This window comes from Sinohyriopsis cumingii, chromosome 10 (assembly GCF_028554795.1).
Source record: "Sinohyriopsis cumingii isolate HCF-2022 chromosome 10, ASM2855479v2, whole genome shotgun sequence".
In the NCBI taxonomy this organism is placed as follows: Eukaryota; Metazoa; Mollusca; class Bivalvia; order Unionida; family Unionidae; genus Sinohyriopsis; species Sinohyriopsis cumingii.
The window spans coordinates 91087951-91105185 of record NC_142970.1 but is presented as its reverse complement, the minus strand read 5'-3'; the positions used below and the strand labels follow the sequence as shown (position 1 = coordinate 91105185).

At 34.3% G+C, this 17235-nt stretch overlaps 1 protein-coding gene across 5 annotated transcripts in view; it reads right to left on the bottom strand.

Annotated features, from left to right (window-relative positions):
- Positions 1-17235, bottom strand: part of LOC149790573 (uncharacterized) — a 199077-nt gene that overhangs the window by 41341 nt on the left and 140501 nt on the right. For all 5 annotated transcript variants that reach the window (XM_089972651.1, XM_089972648.1, XM_089972650.1 and 2 more), the window contains 4 exons: positions 7527-8767; positions 6158-6209; positions 5640-5713; positions 2607-3689 (listed from right to left, as the gene is read on the bottom strand). In XM_089972651.1, coding sequence (XP_089828777.1) covers positions 2607-3689; positions 5640-5713; positions 6158-6209; positions 7527-8767 — 2450 coding nt within the window. The remainder of the gene's footprint in view (positions 1-2606; positions 3690-5639; positions 5714-6157; positions 6210-7526; positions 8768-17235) is intronic.

Genomic DNA, 17235 nt, shown 5'->3' with positions numbered 1-17235 from the left:
ATGCCATGGCCAAGTTACACTAGACTATCTGTAGAACATCCACTAAGCCATGGCCAAGTTACACTAGACTATCTGTAGAACATCCAGTAAGCCATGGCCATGTTACACTAGACTATTTGTAGAATATCCAGTAAGCCATTGCCAAGTTACACTAGACTATTTGTAGAACATCCAGTAAGCCTGTGGCTAAGTTACACTAGACTATCTGTAGAATATCCAGGAAGCCATGGCCAAGTTACACTAGACTACCTGTAGAACATCCAGTAAGCCATGGCTAAGTTACACTAGACTATCTGTAGAATATCCAGGAAGCCATGGCCAAGTTACACTAGACTACCTGTAGAACATCCAGTAAGCCATGGCTAAGTTACACTAGACTATCTGTAGAACATCCAGTAAGTCATGGCTAAGTTACAGTAGACTATCCGTAGAACATCCAGTAAGCCATGGCCCACATTATATGCAGATTCCATGTTTAACAGTCTTCTATGCTGATAAAACAAAATTGTGGGGAAAATATTTTTTCTTTCAATCACATTGACCTTGACTATTCAAGTTTGGGACCCAAAATCAATAGGTTTCTTCCTTCCTTATGTTTGTTTCAAGCATGTGCTCTAGAACTAATGTTATTCCACATAATGTATATTACTCCTTTCAGCCACAGTGACCATGACTTCTTGACCCCCAAATTGAGAGGCTACTTCCTTACCCAAAGTGCAAGCCATCCACAAGGTTTCATAACTGTAGATGGGAGACAGACCACAAGTTACTGAGCAGAAAACATTTTTCTTCCTTCAGTTATAAATGTTTGACTGCTCTGGTGGCCTAGTGGTTAGAGAATCTGTCTCTGATGTGAGAGGTTGCAGGTTTGAACCCCAGCCGAGTCATACAAAAGACTTATAAAATATGGTATTAACAGCTGCCTTGCTATGTGCTCAGCATTAAGAGGTTAGTGTTAGGACTCGTCAGTCTGGTGTCAGGATAATGTGACTGGGTTGGACATCATGCTACATGTCTGTGACATGATGCCCCAGTGCTAGGCATCACTATAAACTGCCACACGGCATACATTGTAGCACACACTTACACTCATAAATGTTTGACCTTAATCTTTGAGATTTTGACCCCAGGTGCAAGCCATCTACAATGGTTCAAAAGATAATACTGTAAGGAACTCAAGTTATTATGAGGAAACAGTTTCTCTTCTTTCAGTAATAGTGAATGCGACCCCAAAATCAATATGGTTCTTATTTAACCATGTACAACTATCCACAAAGTTTGTTAACTGTGGAGAACTTGCATTATTGTGCATAAAACATTTTGTCTTCTCTCAGGCACAGTGACCATGATCCTTGAGCTCTTGAATCTAAAATCGATAGAGTTCTTCCTAACCCCAATTGCAAGTTATCCATAAAATTAGGTAACGACAGATCATGGATAGAGATGGACATTATAACATAATATGGCTGGCAAATAATAACATAACACAAATCTTGGAAAAGGAAATTTAAAATTGTTGCCACAACAAAAATGAAACCTTATGTTGTTTCTAGCAACAGTCAGAATAATCAATGTTAATGAAAATATTTCCAGCAATGTTTTATTCCAACAAGAGGCCCAATCAGGACTATCACTCACCTGGCTTAGTTAACAGCAGACTGTTTCACCAAGCAGTCTTCTTTAGTAGTAGTAGTGCAAGTGTAAGATTATCTCATTAACATGCATGAATTCTTCTTATTATCAGGTCCATCCAAGATCCATTTAACATAAGCATTTGTTGCAAGACTGATGAAAACTGGATCAGAAATGTGGACTACACACAAATGATGCAAGGCCATACCATAATCTCCATGGACCACACATAATGGATGCAAGGCCATACCATAATCTCCATGGACTATACATAATGGATGCAAGGCCATACCATAATCTCCATGGACTATACACAATGGATGCAAGGCCATACCATCATCTCCATGGACCACACATAATGGATGCAAGGCGATACCATAATCTCCATGGACTACACACAATGCCATACCATAATCTCCATGGACTATAAACAAATGATATAAGGCCATACCATAATCTCCATGGACTATACACAATGGATGCAAGGACATACCATAATCTCCACGGACTACACACAAATGATATAAGGCCATACCATAAACTCCCTTATGGCTGGATGATCTAATGCATATGGTAAATTTGATGAATGAAAATTTAGGTGCCAGTGCTGTTTTTGTAATTTTGCCTCTATGTCACTGAATGTCACACAATACCTCTACAGTGTAATACATTTTCTAAGTTGTATAAATAATGTTAAGACACTATACATTTTTAAAACAAAAAATATGAATTTTGCACGCACAAAAATACTTGTATTTGTTTCAAACAATAAATGTCAAAAAAGAGTGGATTTATTAATGAACATGCTTGTCAATGATAGATGAAATTGAATAGGACCAGATCAGGAAAAGAAAATTTCATAACAAAACCCATTCAGACACTTTATAATCAAAATATTTCAGTGTTTCTGGGGTAAAATTTGGTGACTATCTGAGTAATTCTTTCATCAACCCTGGACAATAAATCAAACTTACCAAGTTGGTAGTGGGTGGCTGATTCACAAGTTTGGTTAGTTTCAGGTAATCCAAGCTAGTGTCTCTTAAGACCGGTCTGTTATCAGATGCTGATTCATTTCTCTGCTGAGGCGAGTATCCTAAAGTTTCATTTGTCAGTGAATACGAAGAGGTGGCTCCTGTTGACATTATGTTTAGATTATACATCTGAGAATCTACATGTTCCCTTGGCAACCAGTCACCAGTCATGTTTGATATAGTAGGATCCTCAGAAGAGTTCTGTCCACATTTGTTCAACATTGGTGTTGACATACTTAGTGGTTGTCTCCCCTTTGATAGGGTTACCTGAGAATACCATGACTTTTCGGAGGTCATAAGGTCATCCATCACAGTTTGCTTTCGACTATAGCTTTGTGTTCTGGTGGTCTCTGGCCATTGAGAATTTTGAGAATTACTGAAACCAAGTTTTCTAAATCTTCCACAGCTTGGCCCAGCTTGACTAGAGATGGATTCTTGATGCTGTGTTCCTTCTGGCACAGAATAAGCACTTTTATCTATGTTTAAACAGTTGTCCTTTGTTTTAACTGGTCGACTGTCTTTGCCTATCTCAATATGAATCTGCGAAAAATAATTAGGAGGCGTAATGGAGATTTCAGGAACTATGTTCTCCAATGTTTTGTTATCTTTTGATGAAACCTCTTTCGTAATATCCATGGATGTTTCATCTGCTTTTGTGGAAGTGATGGGCATATTGATTGTGTAAAGTAAGGCACCAGGATTTTTAGCTGACTTGCCTGGGGCTACTGGAATAGCATGATGAGACCTGTCATAAGTAATAGAGAGTAGTGATGGACACTGACTACTGTATTCTTTTTTCTGATGCTCTTGGCAGGTTTTACTGTCATGTATATGACACAGACCTCTAGATGTAGAGGACTGATCATCAGCTATTGTTCTGTGTTTCTCACATGTATCTGTGCCCTGAGTTTTGCATGTATATGTTTGGTTACTGTTCTTTTGAACAATGTCATTATTATTATTAGTTTGCAGTACAATATAATCCACTGGGGTGTTCAACTCTGGACTTGTTTCCCTGTTTCCATTCTGAAAGTAAAAACAAGAAACTGCCATCAATCACATTAACAAAAATGCTGACCTGTAGTCAAAGGTATATTAGAAGAAAACAAGCAAATTCCAGGAAAGAATCCCCACCCCAACATTACACAGAATGTATGGGTGTGAAGTTCTGTAGAGGAATTGGCTAGGTTATAATGGATATATAATAAATGAACTGAGATACAACTTACCTCTTAGAACTAGGACAAAATCTCCTCCATATAAACCTGCATCCAAAATGTTGGTCCAACTCTACTAAAATTGTGTATGCTGCTTAATACACAAGAGGCCTTCCCTGAGTTCAATAATCAGCATTTTGCATAATTAATTAGCAGAATTATAGCATGATTGTCTTACCCACCCACTTTCGTTTCCTCAAAATAACTACCTTCACATCTGGATTTCAACCAAACTTCTCTATGCAGTTTGATGGGGCTGAGAGTTTGACTGAGATCAATTGTTAGCATTATTGTTCAGCAGAGTTATGGCCCTTGATTTTTTGACCTACCAACTGTCATATCCATATGATAACTTCGTTAATTATTACTAGATTTCAACCAAGTTTTATGGACACTTTAAGTTGGTAACGCCTTGACTAAGTTTGATTTCAGCATTCTACCCTACCAATAGTTAGCAGATTTATGTACGATGACTGACAGACCCAGACACTTTCATTGCCACTTTCACTGCTGCACAACAATTACTCTGACTCAGATTAGAAATCATCCACTGTTTGATACTGGTTGGATTTTATTTCAATTGATTTTAACTGGATTTCAATCATAATTTGTACTGACGTTGGTATGAGAATAGACTTGCGCAAGATGGAAATTTCCACCCCAGGGTCACAAAGTTGTATCAGATACTAGGCTTTGCTGAGTATTTTAAAATTCCATCCCTGGATCAGTGTTGCATCAGGCACAAGGCTTTGACAAGTGTGTGATGTATAATTCAAATCCTGAGGGTGGAATTTTCTTATCCAATACCAATGTATAATGAAGGAACACATTTGCTTACATTCCATGTTTTCAAATGATGGCTACAAACAAAATGGCAACTGTTAGCTACAGTTAAAGCAAACAACAGACAAATACCCAATAAAATGTTTCTATATTTAGAGAAAGAGAGTATGATTTTGATTTACACCAAAACATTTGGCATAAGTATGGAAATAAGGTTAAAAAACAGACACATTAATAAACTCTAAAATAACAGTGATATGATAATAGTGGATGAATATGATGACCTCTCATAAACAAATCAAAGTACTGATGTACCAATCAAAGAGGTTATTCTCATCACATCCGATGTAATACAACAGTCATGTGACATTCTCCACCACTGTTCTATACCAGAAAACATGATCGTACAACCATAGGAATAATTAGAATCCATCATAATTACTGGTTTGGGATTGGTAAATCCCACAATGAAAAGAATCCATCATAAGTGCAAGTGAAGGATTGGGAAAGTATCAGAATATCAAGGCAAAAACAGGGTTTTGCCAGGACTTGGAAGTTCCATTTGCTGAGTTATGTTTTTTTTGTGTTTTGCTTTTCAAAGTAAAGTTTATATGCTATTTATAAAACTCTAACATTTCTAAATATATATTTTGTCCTTTTAATGCTTTAGTTATGCCAACTAACCAACTGATAAGAACTCAAATTGTTTGACATGGCAACTCAAGATAAATAAGCAACTGTGTGTATTGATAGTGATTTGAACATTCCATACTCAGGCACATAAAATGTGGGCAGGAACTGGCAACGTCTCATCCCTGCCTACAAATTTGGCCCCCCTTGAATGGTATATCCCTTTCTCACATCAATACATATCATATAATCTATTAACTTCAACCTCTGATAGAATTGGGCAGGAATTGTAGACTTGTAGCTCAATCAATGTAAAATAAGGTTCCAAGGTGTCATTTAAAATTACCTTGTTATCGGAGACATCTGCATCTGCAAAGCCACTGCTGTCTGACTGCATGCTGGCTGTCTTCTCCAGGCCACCTGCAGTGCAAAGATGGAAATTAACCATCATGGATTTTTAAATAAAGCCTAGTGAACTCATTGTGAAACAGATTAATATGTGAGAAGATGAATGGATATCCAAGTAGCTGGCCAGGAAAATATACTGATGATAGCAATGGAGCTGACCAACACAACAGTTTATTGATATCATCAATCATAATGTCCTGCCACAAAGTAGTACAAGTATTTGGAATATTCACGGCAATTAAAAATTCTAAGGATGACATATTTTAGTTCCTCCAATACTAGAATAATTATTAAAAGCAAATGCAAAAGTTTAATAAATTGCTTAAATGAAAAGATACTGTAGATTTTAAATTCTTTTATCATCCATTCATTATTTTTAATACTTTCTCTCTAATCATTTCAACCAAAGGTCTACACAATGTAATAGTAAAACCTCACAGTGACACCATAATTCACCTCGGATTCCATGTGGAAACTTGTCAAATGGTCCCTGATGTTCATCCATCATCTGAAATGTAAAACCATACTACTGTAGCATTCCCATAGCTGAGATAAGACAATATCATCATTTTAATTTGATTACTGCTGTCTTCCATTTCTGTATCAACTTATTACCAGTCATTATGGGAATCATCATTTTAATTTGATTACTGCTGTCTTCCATTTCTGTATCAACTTATTATCAGTCATTATGGGAATCATCATCATCGTCCATTTCATTGCTGCCATCTTCCATTTCTGTATCAGCTTATTATCAGTCATTATGGGAATCATCATCATCATCCATTTCATTGCTGCCATCTTCCATTTCTGTAACAGCTTATTATCAGTCATTATGGGAATCCTCCTCCTCCTCCATGATAATTTTGCTTGACATTTCCATTATTAATTCAACATGACACATGGGCATGTGAAAATATTTATATTAAAAACACTATAACTGTGTTTAACATTTGATTATATTAACACTGTATTGTATTCCAACATTTCCACTATATTAAGAACACTATAATTGTGTTCAATATTTCATTATATTAACACTATAATTGTGTTCAAAGATTTTCATTATATTAACACTTTATTGTGTTCCAATATTTCCATTATATTAACACTATAACTGTGTTCCAATATTTCAATTATATTAACACTATAACTGTGTTCCAATATTTCAATTATATTAACACAGTAACTGTGTTCCAATATTTCAATTATATTAACACTATACCTGTGTACCAATATTTCAATTATATTAACACTGTAACTGTGTTCCAATATTTCAATTATATTAACATTATAACTGTGTTCCAATATTTCCATTATATTAACACTGTAACTGTGTTCCAATATTTCAATTATATTAACACTATAACTGTGTTCCAATATTTCAATTATATTAACACTGTAACTGTGTTCCAATATTTCAATTATATTAACACTGTAACTGTGTTCCAATATTTCAATTATATTAATACTGTAACTGTGTTCCAATATTTCAATTATATTAACACTATTAACTGTGTTACAATATTTTCATTATATTAACACTGTAACCATGTTCCAAGATTTCCATTATATTAACACTATACCTCTGTTCAACATTTCCATTATATTAACACTATAACTGTGTTCCACTATTTCCATTATATTAACACTATAATTGTGTTCAAAGATTTCCATTATGTTAACACTATACCTCTGTTCAACATTTCCATTATTAATCTGACAGATCTTAACCACAGAAAAATAATCTATCAGGAACATTTGATTAATATTTTGAATATGAATTTGATAGAACATATCTATATTAAGAAAAGGATAATGTTACCTCCTCCAGCTCATAGGACTCCTGTGGATGAATCTTGACATTTACATCCAGTTGTTTCAGACTCCCTTTGTATAGCTGGGTTCCTTTTGCTGTTGCATTGACATCACTCTTGCCATGCCCATTAGCATTTCTGGTGAAGTCATTTTCCCTGGCTTGACCTGGATTCTGCTGGTCTTCAATTTCTTCATCTACTGAAAAATCTGTTGGCACCAGAGTGTGACTAGATTCCGACCTGGTCCCAATCAGAGGTATTTTTCCTACAGACAAAAGACCGCTGTCAACAGTGTCTTTCTCTTTGAACATCATTTTATTTTTTATATTTATTATTTCTGTAGAATCAGCCATATTACCACTGGTGTGGGATGTGTTCTTATTGTTAGCAGTGCTTCCCTTATTGAGGTCAGGTGATGCAGCACATGTCTGTGATTTTACTGGTTGGACATCATCAACTGCATAGTCCCCATCATCAATTTCCAAGGTCATCAGTTTTTCAACTTGATTCTTACGGAGGTCAGAAATCCCTTGATTAGATATTTTTGAAGCTTCTACTGCACTTGATCCATTCCCATTACTACTGTCAGATGAGGTTTTTCTAGATTCTTGTAGATTCTTTCTTATCACTTGTATGGAAGACTGATGTTTGATCTTTGACTCTTTGGTAGATGTGGTCATGCGAGGAGATGGGGTGGAAGGAGCTGTCAGTGATAAAGACTCGTTACTGTCTACAGAGTCCTCACTAAATCCGATACTAAAACTCCTCAAATCTAAACCGTTTTTGCTTTGCTGGACTGAAGCACTCTTTTCTTTACTTTCTGCTGAATCATCAAATCTGACCTCTCTTTCAGCATTTTTCTCCATTTCTTCCTCCTCATCAGGTGAGGTGAGTGACCACTTTGATCTGCAACTACGACTAAATTGTTTTCTCTTCTGTGCAGCGCTCAGACTCTTAGGCTTTTCAGACAAAATGGGTCGTCCATTTTCATTTTCTTTTGATTTCAAATCCATGGACTTAGTGCTTGGCACATGTTGATAAAAGCCTTGCTTGGCTAAAAACTGGAAATTTGGCAACTCTAGTATTGTTGGAACATCTTCCATGCCTTCTTGTGGTGGCATGTGCTGAACAGGTCGGTGAGCAGGGTTTACAACCGGTTGGGGCTGGAAGGGGCTATGGAACATGCTAAGAAACTTCATCCCTTGGAGAATTGATGAAAATGACTTGGCTTTTGCCCTGCTCCATGCACCTGGGAATTATGAAAATAATCCTTGAAACACAGTGAGGCAGCAAAATTAAATCTCAGCATTAATCATCAAGAGACTATTGGGGGCATGATGTTGCTTACCTTAGTAGTTACATCATTTTTAAAATCTAACAGGTTTTTTTCCTCCCTGTTTTTTGTAACAGTGGCCATAACTGATGGTGGATCAGCAAAAATTGAACAAATCTTAAAGATCAAAACTTGAGAAGAAGTTCACTATAGTTTTCCCTAGATTAAGTACCAGCAGCCATATCTCTATTTTTAGTAACAGTGGCCATATCTGATGGCAGATCAGCATCATTTAAATAAATTGTATGCTTTATGCCAGGATGTCTTCTCTCAGATTTAGCCAAATTCTGTTAAACGCCTCTTGAGATGAAATCATTTAATGGTTTTTATATTTTTAATAATGGAGACCATATTTGATAGCAGACTGGTATCAGAATAATAAATTTGAAGGAGCTTCTAGACAGGATGCTTTCTATCAAACTTGACTGAATCCTGTATGGCAGTTTTTGAGAGCTCACTAAATTTTGTTAGAAGCAGTGGTAATAGTTTATGGCAGATAAGCATCATCTGAACAAATCTGAAAGCAATTCAGGCTTTATTTCAAATCTGGTCAAGTTTTGCTGGGCAGAATTTTTAAAAGTTGAGAAAAGTTGTTTATAATTTGTTCCATTTTTTTGGTGGCCATATTTAAATGCATACTAGCATGATTTGAAGAAATTTTAAAGAGCTGCATGCCACGATTCTTCCTGTCAAATTTTAGTCACATTCTGTTGAGCAGTTCTTGATAAGAAATTGGTTAAGTGTTTCCTTTTTATAGTAACTGGCCATAACTGATTTCAGATTGGTAATATCTGAAGGCATCTTAAAGACATCATGATTTCATTCAATTTTGGTCAGATTCTGTTGAGCAGTTCTTGTAAAAAAGTTGTTTCAAGATTTTCTATTTTTAGTAATGTGGTTGTATTTTATAGCTGCTAGGCATCATTTGATCAAATTTAAATGGACATACCACAATGCTTTCTCTTAAATCTGGTCAAACTTTGTTCATCAGTTCTAGAGAAGAAGTCTTTTCAGTTTTAATTTCTAATTTTAGTAACAGTGGCCATATTTGAAGGCATGTCACTCTCATATGAACATATTTCAAAGAGCTCCATACTATGATGCTGTCACATTTGCTCAGATTCTGTTGATCTGTTTGTGAGAAAACTTACATTGCAGTGAACAGATGATGCTTGATGGATACTGAAAATAACAAAACAACGAATTTTCATTTACCAATTTTAATCAGAGTGCATTGTAGAACTGAAAATAGTGAGTGTGTGGGTGGGTCTCAAAACAGGCCCGATTTATTGAGATAATGTTGGTAGGCTTGAAAATATGATATGCAATTTGTATGCAACTAATCATTTTTTGGTTTGAGGTTTTTCAGTCTGAGATTAAGGCTCTGTTTATTACCTCTGTATTATTGAGCATACTGACACTATTTTTTATTATTATTATTACAGGCATTATTATTATTATTAATTGTCCTGCATTTGTAATCCATAAATTATTTTTAAAGTAGTGAATTGTTTCTGCAATTAAAGTAAATATGAATTAGAATCCAGTATTTTACACACTTCAAACACTTTATCAGAGAGATCAGGTTAAAGCTGGACTAACATTATTTGTACTAAAACATCAGAATTTTCAAATGCTGAATACATGGTTTATGTGTTTAAAATCATCCTTTTGTAAATATTTGGTATATACTTCATGTATCATATAAGAATAATGACATTGTAATGATTGCTGTGTACAAATGCTTGCCTGAACCTGCAGGTTCAAACTCTTTCCTGTTCCTGCAAACATCTGCACACAGCAAATTGTGTATTCTCCATGCATTAGAAAGACAATACATTCAACAGTTATGCAACTGCACACTGTATATTTTCTATGCAGCAGAAAGACAATACATTCAACAGTTATGAAACTGCATATTGTATATTTTCTATGTAGCAGAAAGACAATACATTCAACAGATATGCAACTGCATATTGTATATTTTCTATGCAGCAGAAAGACAATACATTCAACAGTTATGCAACTGCATATTGTACATTTTCTATGCAGCAGAAAGACAATACATTCAACAGTTATGCAACTGCATATTGTATATTTTCTATGCAGCAGAAAGACAATACATTCAACAGATATGCAACTAATCTGCAAACAATGTACACCACAAATTGTACATTCTCTATGCAGCTTGAAAACTGTACCTTGAACAGTCACTCAACTGTTGACTTGTACAGTCTAACACTAAGTCTTTCAAATATTTAATTTTCAATTCTCCAGGATAAAATTAATTGTCACTTTATTCTGATAAACAATGTTATATATCTGCCCATTAAAAATGTCAATACAATATATATTGCATGCTGAATGCAATCAATGGCTACCATTTAGCTCATTTCTAACTTCAGGATTTCATAGGAACAATTTATTTTAAAGAATGGCCAAAAGTTGGCATTGTTTTCATAATTTAAAAGTCATGTGTGTTATCTACCTAAAGATGTCAACATTCAACAGACTGATATATTAAAAACCTCTGACAAAGCTGATCATGTATGACAGAACAAAACACCTAAATGAAAGAGTCGATTGTGTATGACAGAACAAAAAACCTAAATAAAAGAGTTGATTGTGTATGACAGAACAAAAAACCTAAATGAAAGAGTTGATTGTGTATGACAGAACAAAAAACCTAAATGAAAGAGTTGATTGTGTATGACAGAACAAAAAACCTAAATGAAAGAGTTGATTGTGTATGACAGAACAAAAAAACCTAAATGAAAGAGTTGATTGTGTATGATAGAACCAAAAACCTAAATGAAAGAGTTGATTGTGTATGATAGAACCAGAAACCTAAATGAAAGAGTTGATTGTGTATACAACAAAAAACCTAAATGAAAAAGCTGATTGTGAATGATAGAGCAAAAAACTAAATGAAAGAGGTGATTGTGTATGATACAACAAAAACCCTAAATGAAAGAGTTTATTGTGATTGACACAACAAAAAACCTAAATGAAAAAGCTGATTGTGTATGATACAACAAAAAACCTAAATGAAAAAGCTGATTGTGTATGATACAAGAAAATACTTACATGCAAAAGCTGATATTGTGTATGATACAACAAAAAACCTAAATGAAAGAGCTGATTGTGTATGATACAACAAAAACCTAAATGAAAGAGTTGATTGTGTATGATATAACAAAAAACCTAAATGAAAAAGCTGATTGTGAATGAAACAACAAAAAACCTAAATGAAAGAGCTGATCATGTATGATACAACAAAAACCTAAATGAAAGAGTTGATTGTGTATGATACAACAAAAAACCTAGATGAAAGAGCTGATCGTGTATGATACAACAAAAAACCTAAATGAAAGAGTTGATTGTGTATGATACAACAAAAAACCTAAATGAAAGAGCTGATTATGTATGATACAACAAAAATCTAAATGAAAGAGTTGATTGTGTATGATATAACAAAAAACCTAAATGAAAAAGCTGATTGTGTATGATACAACAAAAAACCTAAATGAAAAAGCTGATTGTGTATGATACAAGAAAATACTTACATGCAAAAGCTGATATTGTGTATGATACAACAAAAAACCTAAATGAAAGAGCTGATTGTGTATGATACAACAAAAACCTAAATGAAAGAGTTGATTGTGTATGATATAACAAAAAACCTAAATGAAAAAGCTGATTGTGAATGAAACAACAAAAAACCTAAATGAAAGAGCTGATCATGTATGATACAACAAAAACCTAAATGAAAGAGTTGATTGTGTATGATACAACAAAAAACCTAGATGAAAGAGCTGATCGTGTATGATACAACAAAAAACCTAAATGAAAGAGTTGATTGTGTATGATACAACAAAAAACCTAAATGAAAGAGCTGATTATGTATGATACAACAAAAATCTAAATGAAAGAGTTGATTGTGTATGATACAACAAAAAACCTAAATGAAAGAGTTGATTGTGTATGATATAACAAAAAACCTAAATGAAAAAGCTGATTGTGAATGAAACAACAAAAAACCTAGATGAAAGAGCTGATTATGTATGATACAACAAAAATCTAAATGAAAGAGTTGATTGTGTATGATACAACAAAAAACCTAAATGAAAAAGCTGATCATGTATGATACAACAAAAACCTAAATGAAAGAGTTGATTGTGTATGATACAACAAAAAACCTAAATGAAAGAGCTGATCGTGTATGATACAACAAAAATCCTAAATGAAAGAGTTGTGTATGATACAAAAAAAAACTGAATGAAAAACTGATTGTGAATGTTAGAGCCAAAAGCCTAAATGAAAGAGCTGGTTGTGTACAACACAACAACAAATCTAAATGAAAAAGCTGATTGTGTATGATACAAAAAAAAATACCTAAATGAAAAATCTGGTTGTGTATAATACAACAAAAAACCTAAATGAAATAACTGATTGTTTGCAGTACAACAAAAAACCTAAATGAAAAAGCTGATTGTGAATGATACAGCAAAAAGTAAATGAAAGAGGTGATTGTGTATGATACAACAAAAACCCTAAATGAAAGAGTTTATTGTGTTTGACACAACAAAAACCTAAATGAAAAAGCTGATTGTGTATGATACAAGAAAATGCTTACGTGCAAAAACTGATATTGTGTATGATACAACAAAAAACCTAATGAAAGAGTTGTGTACAATACAACAAAAAATCGAATGAAAAACTGATTGTGAATGATAGAGCCAAAAACCTAAATGAAAGAGCTGGTTGTGTACGACACAACAACAAACCTAAATGAAAAAGCTGATTGTGTATGATACAAAAAAAAATACCTAAATGAAAGAGCTGAATGTGTATGATAAAACAAAAAACCTAATGAAATAGCTGATTGTGAATGATACAAAAAAAATCCTAAATGAAAAAGCTGACTGTGTATGATACAACAAAAGACCTAAATGAAAGAGGTGATTATGTATGATGCAACAAAAAACCTAAATGAAAAAGCTGATTGTGAATGATACAACAACAAAAAAGCTAAATAAAAGTGCTGATTGTGACACAACAAAAACACCTAAATGGAAGAACTGATTGTGTATGATACAACAAAAGACCTAAATGAAAAAGCTGATTGTGAATGATACAACAAAGGACCTAAATGAAAAGCTGATTGTTTATGATATGACAAAAACTTGAATGGAAAAGCCAGTGGCCAAGATATATGATACAGTAAAATACTTCTGTAGAAATTTCTTCCAATGCTGTTGATTCCATATCTTAACAACTCTGTTTCAGTGTTTCTATATTGCTTGTGTGTGTGAGTGGGTGTGATTTGGATTTTTAACATAGCTTTAAAAAATTTCAGTCATATCCCTACGATTTCTGCAGTGTGGCAGTTTCTAGTGATGTCTAGCATTAGGGCATCATGCCGCAGACATGCAGCATCATGTCCCACCCAGTCACATTATCCTGACACTAGTTCGACCAGTCCTAACACTAACCTCTTAATGCTGAGCACCAAGCGAGGCTCTGTTTGCATATTCACCTAGACTGGATGGCAGATCATTTGTACAAATATTGACAGTTGTATCTCCATCTACATTTAATGGCCCATCATTTGTACAAATATTGACAGTTGTATCTCCATCTACATTTAATGGCCCATCATTTGTACAAATACTGACAGTTGTAACTCCATCTACATTTAAAGGCCCATCATTTGTACAAATACTGACAGTTGTAACTCCATCTACATTTAATGGCCCATCATTTGTACAAATACTGACAGTTGTATCTCCATCTACATTTAATGGCCCATCATTTGTACAAATACTGACAGTTGTATCTCCATCTACATTTAATGGCACATCATTTGTACAAATACTGACAGTTGTATTTCCATCTACATTTGATGGCACATCATTTGTACAAATATTGACAGTTGTATCTCCATCTACATTTGATGGCACATCATTTGTACAAATATTGACAGTTGTAACTCCATCTAATTTTGATGGCCCATCATTTGTAAAAATATTGACAGTTGTATCTCCATCTACATTTGATGGCACATCATTTGTACAAATACTGAAAGTTGAACCCTCGGCATTAAGAGTTTGTGTTATAGTACTGATTGGCCTGGTGTCAGAATAATGTGACTGGGTGGGATATCATGCTACATGTCTGTGGCATGATACCCCAGTGCCGCATAACAGATATTGTAGTAATATGACTGAAAAATTGTTAAAGCTACATCAAAAATCCAAATCTCACATCTCACTCATCTACATTTGATGGCCCATCATTTGTAAACAGGCTGAACGTTGTGTCTTCATCTAAATTTGATGGCATATCATTTTTGTATCCATACTCAAAGTTGCATCTTCATTTACATTTGATGGCACATAATTTGTACAAACACTGAAATGTTTTCCACCAAAGCTAGTCAAGTTCTAATGAGTGTTTTTTTAAAAAGTCAATGTGAAGTTTTCCTATTTTTAGCAATGGAAGCCATATTTGAAGGTTGATTGGCAACAGTTGTACAAACTTGAAAACACTTTATGGCAGGATGCTTCCTGCAGAATTTGGTCAAATCCTGCTTTTTACAAAATCAATCTGCTTGAATATTTTTAAATTTCAGAGTAATGTGCACCATATATGATGGCAGATCAATGTCACTGTACAGATGGAAAGCTTTTCAATGCTTTTCATCAAATTTGGTAAAATTCTTTTCTGCAGTTTTAGAGAAAAAAATCATATGGAAGTTTTCCTGTCCTTTAATAAGGATAGCTAAATTTGATGGCATTTTGGCATCATTTTGTATAAAACTTAAATGTTTTCATGAATAAATACCTTCTTTCAAATTTGGTTAAATTCTATTAAGTAGTTTTAAGAAGTCATTTGAAGTATTTATTTCTGTCTTTACTCATAGTTGATTGATATTATTTGTTTTATCTTGAAAGCCTTAATGACACAAAGTTTTATGTCAAATTTAGCCAATATCTGTTTAGTGGGTTTTAAGAAGCTATTTTAAAGGGTTTGTTCTCATTTTTTTTCATTATCTGGCCATATCTAATAATGGCAGCTATCATGCAGAATTGTGAGAGACTCAACACACCAGGATGCCACCTGTTAAATCTGGTTGAATTAAATTTAGCAATTTCAAAAAAAGTGCAATGAAGACATGATGGATAATGTGACTATACTAAAACATGATGCACAATGGGACTATGCTAATACATGATTAACATTTAGACTAATAAGACATGATAGACAATGGGACTACTGAGACATGATGGACAATGGGACTATACTAAAATATGATGGACAATGGGACTATACTAAGATATGATGGACAATAGGACTACTAAGACATGATGGTCAAAGGGACTGTACTGAGACATGATGGACAATGGGACTATACTAAGACATGATGGACAATGGGACTGCACTAAGACATGGGCAATGGGACTATACTAAGACATGATGGACAATGGGACTATACTAAGACATGATGGACAATGGGACTATACTAAGACATGATGGGCAATGGCACTATACTAAGACATAATGGACAAATGGATTATACTAAGACATGATGGACAATGGGATTATACTAAGACATGATGGACAATGGAATTATACTAAGACATGATGGACATTGGGACTGCACAAAGACATGATGGATAATGGGACTATACTAAGACATGATGGACAATGGCACTAAACTAAGACAATGGACAATGAGACTATACTAAGACATAATGGAAATGGCACTATACTAAGACATAATGGACAATGGGACTATACTAAGACATGATGGACAATGGGACTACTAAGACATAATGGACAATTGGACTGCACTAAGACATGGACAATGGGACTACTAAGACATTATGGATAATGGGCTACTAAGACGTGATGGACAATGGGACTACACAAAGACATGATGGACAATGAGACTATACTAAAACATGGTGTACAACGGCACTATACTAAGACATAGTGGACAATGGGACTACTAAGACATGATGGACAATGGGACTGCACTAAGACATGGACAGTGAGACTATATATATACTAAGACATTATGGATAATGGGACTACTAAGACATGATGGACAATGGCACTATATTAAGACATGATGGATAATGGGACTATATTAAGACATGATTGGCAATGGCACTATATTAAGACATGATGGATAATGGCACTATATTAAGACGATGGATAATGGCACTATATTAAGACATCATGGATAACGGCACTATATTAAAACATGATGGATAATGGGACTATATTAAGACATGATGGATAATGGGACTATACTAAGACATAGTGGACAATGGCACTGCACTAAGACATGGACAATGGGACTACTAAAACATGAT